The 11,001-nt window shown below is 40.6% G+C and overlaps 2 protein-coding genes across 2 annotated transcripts in view; one reads left to right on the forward strand and one right to left on the reverse strand.

Annotated features, from left to right (window-relative positions):
• Window positions 1-2,792: 2,792 nt before the first annotated feature.
• LOC111959055 (uncharacterized) lies at window positions 2,793-6,058 on the forward strand. Its single transcript, XM_023980467.3, has 4 exons — window positions 2,793-2,923; window positions 3,390-3,659; window positions 4,217-4,366; window positions 4,632-6,058. Exons 1-4 carry the CDS (start codon window positions 2,884-2,886, stop codon window positions 4,829-4,831), a joined length of 660 nt encoding a protein of 219 aa, XP_023836235.1. The 5' UTR covers window positions 2,793-2,883; the 3' UTR covers window positions 4,832-6,058.
• Window positions 6,038-11,001, reverse strand: part of LOC112067953 (protein spire homolog 1-like) — a 93,794-nt gene continuing 88,830 nt past the window's right edge. Inside the window, 4 exon segments of the mRNA XM_070437312.1 lie at window positions 6,038-9,034; window positions 9,235-9,794; window positions 9,919-10,017; window positions 10,232-10,369. Coding sequence (XP_070293413.1) covers window positions 8,773-9,034; window positions 9,235-9,794; window positions 9,919-10,017; window positions 10,232-10,369 — 1,059 coding nt within the window. The 3' untranslated portion in view covers window positions 6,038-8,772.

Raw genomic sequence — 11,001 nt, forward strand, 5'->3', positions numbered from 1 at the left:
ACCTGGTTGAATGGTCCCCGTCGCCCGCCAGTGCGGGGAGGTGGAATAACCCGCACCGGGCTATGTAGGCGAACCGGGGACACCATGCGTAAGGCTGGTGCCATGTAAGCCGGCCCGAGGAGACGCACTGGAGACAGACGCGTTGAGCCGGCTTCATGGCACCTGGCTCAATGCCCAATCTAGCCCTACCAGTGCGGGGAGGTGGAATAACCCGCACCGGGCTATGAACACGTACAGGAGACACCGTGCGCTCTACTGCGTAACACGGTGTCCGCCCGTACTCCGCTCTCCACGGTTAGCCTGGGAAGTGGCGCAGGTCCTCTACCTGCCCTCGGCCCACTACTCTAAGCCCCCCCCCAATAAATTTTTGGGTTGTACTTGCGGGCTTCCAGCCTTGCCTCCGTGCTGCCTCCTCATATCGCTCCTCTCGGCTTTCGCTGCCTCCAGATCTTCACGAGGGAGGCGATATTCTCCCGGTTGTGCCCAAGGTCCTTTCCATCCAAAATCTCCTTCCATGTCCATGAATCCTTTGTTCTTTGCTCCTGTTGCCACTGATCACGCTGCTTGATCCTTGTTTGGTGGGTAATTCTGTCACGATCGTGTGGAGGAGAGACGGACCAAAACGCAGCATGTGAAAAATAAGAATTTTCTTTATTAGAAGAAGGAAAAATGAAGCAAACACTTACAAACTAACAAAACAAAACAACCGTGAAGCTATAAACGTTAGTGCACACAAAAGCAACAAACGTTCACATAGACAATTACCCACAAACACCTAAAGCCTATGGCTACCTTAAATATGGCTCCCAATCAGAGACAACAATAACCAGCTGTTCTCTGATGAGAACCAAATCAGGCAACCATAGACTTTCCTAAACACCTACACTCAACCATAGACATACCTAGACACATACACTCAACACAAACCCATACACTACAACCAACACCCCCTATACCATATAATCACCCAAAACACACACATACCCCATGTCACACCCTGACCTAACTAAAATAATAAAGAAAACAAATAATACTAAGGCAGGGCGTGACAACTCATTGAAGGGTTTTTCTTTATTTGCTATTTTCTACATTGTAGAATAATAGTGAAGACATCAACATGAATAACCCATTTGGAATCATGTAGTAACCAAAAAGTGTTAAACAAATCAAAATATATTTATATTGAGATTCTTCAGCCAATAAGTGCTCAGCATATGTGGGACCTCTTTCAAGACTGTGGAAAGCATTCCAGGTGAAGCTGTTGAGAGAATGCCAAGAGTGGCAAAGCTGTCATCAAGCAAGGGTGGCTACTTTGAAGAATCTCAAATATAAAATATATTTGGATTTGTTTAACACTTTTTTGGTTACTACATGATTCCATATGTGTTATTTTATAGTTTTGATGTCCACTATTCTACAATATAAAAATAAAGAATAACACTGGAATGAGTAGGTGTGTCCAAACTTTTGACGGTACTATACATCTAAAACCCTCCTCCTTAGTACACCAATGATATGTATTTAAACATTTTTTTTTTCAAATGTTAGAATATATCTTCCACTTTGACATTACATAGTATTTTGTGTATATCGTTGACAAAAAAATACAATTAAATCAATCTATTGAAAATTAGACTTATCACAGGAAATATTCCTATTAAAATTAATGCAATATAAAATGGCAATTCTAATGGGTGTACTATGGACAAGGGAGATCAACAATATAAACGCAAGTGGTTTTAGATGTGTATGTAATTTGGACTGGAAGCTATTGAAAATTAGATCTGTACATTAATTAATAACCACAGCTGTAAAAAGTCATTCACTTTGATAATAGAGGTCAGGGAACACACTGTACTTGTCTGTAGATCTCTTTCACATGTGGAGCGGAAGCCATTAAAAAGGATAATTATTAAATATTAATTTATAAATCAGGGAACTTTAAAATGAGAATTCTAATGGGTGCATCATCGATAAGAGGCAATAGTGACTTTGCCACAAGTGATTTTAGCTCTCTAGGTCATGCAAGTAGGCTACAGTAGGTTGCATATGAGTGAGAAAGATCATAGACCTATTTATGTTTTTTGAGCTCACATTTTTACACAAAATCCATTAAAAATAAACAAGATACAATTTTATGTAATTATTGAGTAAACAGTTGGTTTAACAGTTGGTTTAAGATCTTTAGATGATTTAATATTTTTTTTWACGTTTCTGTAAACACCAGGTACAGCTGATTGCACTTTTAAGATGGTCCCTCAGCAGCGATTGCAGAATATTCCCCTATTGAAACCAACATAAAGTAACTTTTTTTCCAAAGGAAATTAATGGGGGGGGGAGACCTGTACATTGATCCTTATCCTCATCTGATTCTAGATATATCACCTGAATCATCCTAGGACCTTCTATCTAAGAGGTATTGACGAGAAAACTCTGAATATCAAACCAATATACAAACTGAAACCAAATGTACTGTGGTGATAAACCTTCAGTGCTGCTCAAATGACTTTTGCAATTATTGGTTTAAGCATAGGATACTCCAGCTATCRTATAAGATTCGAATAATTCAAATGCATTTATAACGTTAACAATACTTTATATCATTGCCAGTTTGCTGCAATTCTTGTAATGTGTTATTATGTTCTTCTTGACAATACAAGCGCAGTTGGTGAATTTATTATGAGGGTGAAGCGAGTGGAAACTCCAAAAAACAGTCTGCGCATGCCCCCAGCATTAGGGACTTTGATTTATTTAAAATMTTGCTACCGCAGCCTATAAAAATGACCGACAACCGATTGCAGCCCATTTCTCAGTCGAAATGATACACACAAAGTGATGGATGCACTGTTGTAATGTAGCCTATATCGTTCTGTCAAATGAACAATGATGTTACAATGTAACGAAAAACGCGAGATTTTACCTGGTAAGAAATCACTTTCTTCAAATTTTTCGTAGATTGACAGTTTACAATTTTAGATCTGCGTTAACCAAGATTACAATGGGTCTAATCTAAACAAAAAGTGATAGGCCTATGATAAGTATGGAAGCAATTGATGAAAAACAAGACAACTCTGTATTAGGCCTACACTATAAACTATACAGTTAGGTGTTAATGTTAAGATCTAACATGTAATGGAAATGCGTTTGTTAGGAATGTAGGGCAGGCAGGCACGAAATGATGTTATGTGTACAGTAAGAAAGTGGTTTAGATGGGGAATAACCAATGAGAATAACAGGGTTGGTGTGAAAATGATATTTTTGCATTAGCCTACACTACACTTCTTTCATCTTTCCATCATATTTTCTTTAATTAAGTAAATGCCATATTATTATCATGTTATAACAACACTGAAATATTTCTGTTATTTTTGCATGGTCTCTCATCCAAGAAAGGAGCTTGCAACTTCATTTACACGCTCTTAGCAAATCTATGTCATGCAGTGTGGTGGAAAGGCTGTGCGTGTACTTGTTGAGCTCCCGGACCATCACAGAGTATGAGAGCCAGGTGATCTGGTCCCAGAGAACAGACATGCAGAAGGCTGCCAAACTGCTGCAGATGATCCTGAAGAAGGGTCGCGATGCGTGTCTGCTCTTTTTCGACTCACTAGAAAAGTGTTGCCAGTGCCCACCACAGTTCGAAAGAGTCACCGGCCTCCCAGGTAAGTCTCTTCAAAAGTGTAKATTTTTTCATTTGATTAATTGCAAGTAAATTACTTTGTCCTACATGTCTATAGTTTTCGTGTAGTTCTCATCAACATTTAAATATGGTTATGCATAGTCTAGGCATTACGGTGATTTTGTGAGTCTAAATTAAATAAAGGTTCAATAAAATAAATAAAWAAATATAATGTTATGTGACATTTAGAGAGGTAGGCTAACTTGGCCTATATTGCAGCACGTTTTCTTTGTAGTATGTTATATGGTAAGCCAAATTCTACCCCACTTTAACTTTTGAAAGCACTGGAAACCCAGCACCATTTGGTGTCCGATGCAGGTGAGGCCCAAGAATGTTCCATTCCTCATGTAAAATCTTTTTTTTAAAGATAAAGTGTAGGCTCAATCTAAATGGTCCACGTGTTCAAAACTAAAGCTCATAGAGGTTTTTACAGTATGTCATCATCATGACGCAACGGGAATCACCGGGATACTGTTGTCAACAACAGACTATTTCCCATTTTTCAACCTCTTCCCTTTTTTCTCACACCCCAAACAACAGAGAGGAGGAGGACCAACACTGCCCCAACTTACGTCATCAACATCAGCCATTCCAATTTGAGTAACTGCATCATTGGAGATGGTAACTTTCAAGGTGTGACAACGTGTATACAACAACCTCAGAGCATGGGTTCAGAGGATGCTAGGCATGGTAAGTTACAGTCAAATTCTCATCATTTCATATATTTAAAATTGTGTGTTACAAGATTCAAGCACATTCACAGATACAAGCAAGCGCATATGTATATATTTTTATTATAATTATTCACTTCTCTTTTTTACCTGCACCATTGGCGCTCGGACCTTAAGAATTTACATTTTCCCTTCCCTTTACCTTTCTTTACTGAGTTCAAAGAAGCCATTTGATTCATAACTTTCATGTACTATACTGCATTCCATTCATGTCCCTATTACAGAGACAATGGGACGCAACACCACCAGTGACCACCAGAGAGCAGTACAGGCCTGTCCAGATCCAGAGCTCCAGAGGAGTGTCCAGGTCTATGGGTCCCAACTGCAATATGTCATCATCGGGGACAACAACAACCTGCAGGCTGAAGACACACCGGAAGAGGAAGAAGGGGAAGAAGAAGAACTCATTAATAAAAGTAACTGATTGAATTTGTGTAGTGCTTTTCCAGATGCTCAAAGTGGTTTACATTGTAATGGGGAAAACTCCCCTCATACACCACCAACTAGTTTCCATTTAAGTCATTTAGCAGACTCTTTTATCCAGAGTGACTTACAGGAGCAATTAGTGTTAAGTGCCTTGATAAAGGGCACATCGACAGATTTTTCACCTAGTCGTCTCAGAGATTCAAACCAGTGACCTATCAGTTACTGGCCCAATGTTCTTAACTGCTAGGCTACCTGCCTCTGGAGCCAAACGTTACATGTTCGAATCAGGTGACAGAAAGTTGTTTTTCGTTTTAAGCCTATGCCAAACCTTAACACTTACCTTAACCATTCAGAGTTAATGCCTAACCTTAAGATTTCAGAGTTTAAGCCTACACTTAACTCTAACCTTAAAAGTTTGGAGGTAATGCCTAAACTTAACCCTAACCTTAAAAATGTGGAGTTAATGCCTAAACTAGTTGTGTGGCACTGCATCAGTATCCTACAGAGCCATACATATATGGCTCTTCTATCCTAGATGCCATCTCCTGCTGTTGTGCCCTTGAGCAAGCTACTGCACCACGGTCGAKCGTGGCTCTCAATCCCCATAAGTGATATGGGGACAAAATGTATGGCCATTGGCTACATTGTGTTCCTTGCTGTGTCGATGAACTTGATTTCTGGGGAATGTATATTTATTGTAAATTGCAGTGTATTGCTTGGATATTATAACTTAACCCACATAATCAAAGAATGAACCATATTTTTGGTCCGTAGACTTATGGAATAAGTATTGAATCATACGGTACCTACATTACGTTCTGTGAACCCAATGTATAATGACCGCACTGACCACTGCTACTGATAAAGTGCATTTTATTTATTTTAAGTATTTACTGCTGTAACAAATGAAAAGGTGCTGTTTTACTTTGAATGTATTCTTAATGTATTCATTTGAATGAATGTGTTAGGGCATACTGACTTATCTTTACTGAAAATTATACTGTACATATTCACTGTTCTACTAAGTTATCAACATTTGTTGAAATAGGTTATTTCTATAGAAAGAAAAKGTTTATTATAAGGTACAGAAATTGTTATTGTTTTATCTGTCAATGAACAATATTTTTTCTCAATAATTTTGTTTCTCAATATAATTTTTTGCTTGAAAAGCTGGCATGTCACCTCATGAAATATCCATACAACATTATAAAGGTATTGCATTACATTTTTATTATTCTTTGTCATCATTTCTTGAACTCTGGGAGGGAGTTACATCTGGAAGGTTTGAACAGATTAAAGATACAAGCTACAKAGCAGTACATGCATGTTGCTGTCACATTTTGGGCTTTCTTTTATGTACCACACCTCTACTTATTATAGTCCATATTTTGTCCTGCAATGACTTGTTTTGTGAGAAACAATCTCTAAGCTAGTTAATAGTAGCCTGGATCCTAACTGAATAGTTCTGTTTCACTTTACCAAACAGAGCAATTTAGTTTGGATCTAGACTAAGTTAATAGCCCCAAGTCTAAATGATTTTAGTCGTGAAGTAAGTTGTCAAGGAAACACAGACCTGCTCTATGGACGGACATTACTATAAATAATATTTACATACAGTATGCTGAGTCGCTGTGGATTCAATCTGTCACAACAATATGTTAATGATGAGAGAAGAAGGCAGTGTATTTAAGGCAGAAATATAAGGAACAAGACTTCATTTGTAATAGACATTTTAATATACATACATCCTGATTCCTGGCTCCCGAAATATGCTTCTGCTTCTGGTTTAGAGACAAACTGTATGGTTAAGACACCACAGTCACACACAACTGATATACAAATTCATGAATGCATTATTTTGAGGCTTTGAGTTGAACATGAGAGTAGCGTGTAATACCATACTTTGCTGCCTATACAATAAAACAGAGGGTGGTTTTAAGCATGTTAAATCATACCATAACTATTGTAAAGCAAAGAAAGACAATTTGASATCATTTCATGTACTGTTATTGAATATGGGTGTTTATCTGTACAATATGAAATATTCCATTCAAAACCAAAGAAAAAGCCATGTCAAACTTACATCAATAACTAAAATCAACATAACAGGTATAGATTTCTTTCCCAAAATATGAATATATTTCTGGGGGCGCATGCTTGTTACTGTAACAGACTAGATGATTGTTGGGGGCACAGGCTATATAAAATATTGACAAAAAGTGATTCCTACTGTTTGTGTCTGCTTTTGTTATGATTATCTAMCACAATTACTGTACCTGCTCAATGATATCACGTGTGTTCAACTACCAGTGACAAATACTGTGTTAATATTGTTCCTTCATCATGTCATAGCGTTAGTATCATAGAAATAGAATGAATAGAACAGGGTTGGAAGCTCTAACCCTGGAAATTTGACGGGTAAACTCATATGTACACTCACAATGGCTCCATGGTATTGCAATGCAATAATTTCCATGGTTATTTGGAATGTTTTATCAACTGATGCTGGATTACCATGGTAATGAAGACTGTTCATTCAAATGATGTTAACTGATGTGGCTCATGCAATGCGACATATTTTTTGTAATGTCAGTTGAGTTGACTCAACAAAACATCACAGCACAGAATGAAGGGTYCACATCCTGCTTTTAATACCTGGCATGGGTCTAAGTTGAAGATGACAAAGGTTAAGACAATGGGATTCTAATATCCCATAATAATATGCAACAATGGTAGTTGGCAACATACTAACCATTCTATTTCTKTGGTTAGTATATTCAGTAGTCTGACGTCTTTTGGAGAAGCATGCTCTAATCGGGGGCTGCGATAGCTATCTATAGCAAGGTCAATGAATATTTACATCAGAAAAAAATACTTATTTGGGTTTTATATTATGGTTTAGACAGAAGGGAATCCTTTTGGCACTAAAGCTGACACCTGACATTCCTGTAGACCCTACGCCTACGGAGAGACAGGTGAGAGGTTTGGGCTACCTTCATGGGTATGATCCAACTTTGAGCAAAGTAACACGCTGTTTGTTTACCTGTTATTCTTTATGGTAAAAATGATGCTTCATCAAGACCGCTCAGAACATCAATGAGCATAACTCATTATTGTACCGTCAGCTAAAAATAACCTGAACATGTCAAGAAGAGTAAAAAGGGGGAGGCAACTTTTCATCACAAACCACCTGACTCTAAGCTGAACCATATGTACACATGTATACCATACCATAGAAAATTATAACTTGTAAAAAAAAAAACATCTACAGTTCCATATATTTTTAAGTCATCATCCAATCGTTTGTTGCTTTTGTCTCATATTGTCTCCACTTCAAGGTGTTCACAGCTCTCAGTATGGGACTTGTGTTGTCAGCATCACACCTACTCTCTTATAGTAGAATACTACAGCCTGAGGAATTCAAATATGGAGCGTCATTTTGCCTTGTGCTAATTGATTTTTCTGTGGGCGAGTAGCTCCTACCACATTCCACTAATTGTGCCAGTATAGGGGGTGACTGAGGCCATACCACTTTGAATCTTTACACTACCTCATACTTTACATTTGATCATTCAGTGTCCTTAACCACCTCTCTATGGCAGAACATTATGGGAACATTTACATTACTGAACAAAATATTGTATAAAAATGGACTAGTATCCTTTTGTCTGAAAGTACTGGTACTGTATGCGACGATCAGAGAACATAGTAACAAGCACTGACTACACAGTCCACATTCCTCAAAGGAAAAGTAAAGGTCCACAGCCCGCTCTGACAGCATCGACAGACAGACTAAACTAGACACGTCTACTGGTATAGGCCGGATCGCAGCACGGTCATCCAGATCAAAACCCAGTCAGTCAGAGTTCTGTATTGTGCCATAAGTRCTGGYAGRAGCTAGAAGACAGTGGAGAAGGTAGACAAGGACGAGGGGAGAGTCTAGACCTCGTTGATTGTTCTTTCCGAGGGTCGGTAATCAGCTCCCTTGGGGGACGACATGTAGAAGGACTGGGTCTTGCGTTTTAAGCGCGCCCGCTTGGTGGCCAGGGAGAGGCTGTGCTTGCTGGAGGAGATGATGTCGTGGATGAACTTCTTGCAGTCCACYCACACTTCCATGGTGCTCCAGTCCTSCGTCAGCTCCGCTGGGAGCTCCACCTCGTCACGGGAKTGGGACTTCTCCAGACTACCGTGCTTAGACAACCTGAGAGAGGGAGGGAGGAGAGGTTAACACTAAGTTGTGTAACAGAGGAGGTTCCATCCCTGTCCCTCACTGGGCTCAGTCGGCTACAGTTGCTCTTAAAATAGAACATAACTTCATTTGAGAATAAGTCTTGTAAATCTAAAACAGGGGCACAATTAAAAAAGCGTTATGATCTTGAGAAGAGGTAGAGGGATGCCTACTTGGACATGGTCTTCTGAAGGCTGAGGCGGTGGTGGCTGGTAGAGGGTTTCTCAGGCTTGTGGGCTGCTGCTGCTCTGCTTGGTCCTACTGCTGCTGCTGAGGCTGCTGCTGCTCTGCTTGGTCCTGCTGCTGCTGCTGAGGCTGCTGCTGCTCTGCTTGGTCCTGCTGCTGCTGCTGAGGCTGCTGCTGCTCTGCTTGGTCCTGCTGCTGCTGGCTGAGGCTGCTGCTGCTCTGCTTGGTCCTGCTGCTGCTGCTGAGGGCTTGCTGCTGCTCTGCTTGGTCCTGCTGCTGCTGCTGAGGCTGCTGCTGCTCTGCTTGGTCCTGCTGCTGCTGCTGAGGCTGCTGCTGCTCTGCTTGGTACTGCTGCTGCTGCTGAGGCTGCTGCTTTAACTGTTGCTTTTCCTTTTCCTGCTGAAATTGCTGCTGCTGTTGGGGTGGCTGATGGACCAGCTATACTGGCAGCTTTCCCCAGGGCTGCTACCCGGTCCCTGGATAGAGTGGTGGTAGATCCCAGGGAATATATGGGCAGGTTGGCATAGGGCTTGGAGGGCAGCCTCATCTGACAGAGAGACAGACATAGAGCAGAGTATGAACTCACTCATAAAGACACTGGAGGTACAGTATAGGACTGTCAATATTATGGGCTGACTTTCTATCAGTGTGAGAGAATAGATATGACATACTTTTTGACAGCACTGTGAACACACAGGCCTTTTGCAGAACTGGCAGGTGTAGGACCAGGTGAACAAGGAAAACCTTTTGGATCGGCAACAGAAGCAAAGCTGTAACAAATAATTAATTCAGATCAGGTTTAAGTTTAAAAGTTTAAGACAAAAGCAATCAAATCATTCAAAAAGCAGTGTGTGATCAAATCCAGTGACTACAAAMATTTTGAAAGGAASGTGTAAGATGATTTTTCCCAACAATAGGTACTGTGATGTTTAGTCCGAGAGACTTGTACTTCAGCTGGGTGAAAATGAACAGCGGTAAACGGACCTTTCCCTTCTTCATAGCGTTGTACACATCCTTGTATTGTTGGAACTTCTCCAGGTCTGCTTTGACCAGCACCTGTCTGATGTGCATTACCTCTTCCACCGTCAGGGACAAGCACTCTACCGGGAAACAGAACTCCTCCTGAAAACACACACACAGACACAGACACACAGACACACAGACACACAGACACACCGACAGACGCAGCAGACCAGACAGACAGACAGACAGACAGACAGACAGACAGACAGACAGACAGACGACAGACAGACAGACAGACAGACAGACAGACAGACAGACAGACAGACGACAGACAGACAGACAGAACAGACAGACAGACAGACAGACAGACAGACAGACAGACAGACCAGACAGACAGACAGACACAGACACACACACACACACACACACACACACACACACACACACACACACACACACACACCACACACACACACACACACACACACACACACACAGTACCGGCCGGGTTACTATGACAACCGCACTAACTGCCCTTGTTACCATTCAGTCCACACACACCAGCACCTCTCGGTGCACTCTGTCCGGGTTCAGACTAGTTTGGGCAAAAAAAAGTCTCCATTGTTCACTTGGCAAGACGAGGGGACAAACAAAGCACAAAGGGCAAGGAATGAGTAAACAACTTGAGTGATGACAAATAATGTCAATATTCCAGAAAATTCCAGAAATCAAATCAAATTTTATTAATCACATGCGCTGAATACAACAGGTGTAGACCTTACAGTGAAATG

Source organism: Salvelinus sp. IW2-2015, linkage group LG35 (genome assembly GCF_002910315.2).
Source record: "Salvelinus sp. IW2-2015 linkage group LG35, ASM291031v2, whole genome shotgun sequence".
In the NCBI taxonomy this organism is placed as follows: Eukaryota; Metazoa; Chordata; class Actinopteri; order Salmoniformes; family Salmonidae; genus Salvelinus; species Salvelinus sp. IW2-2015.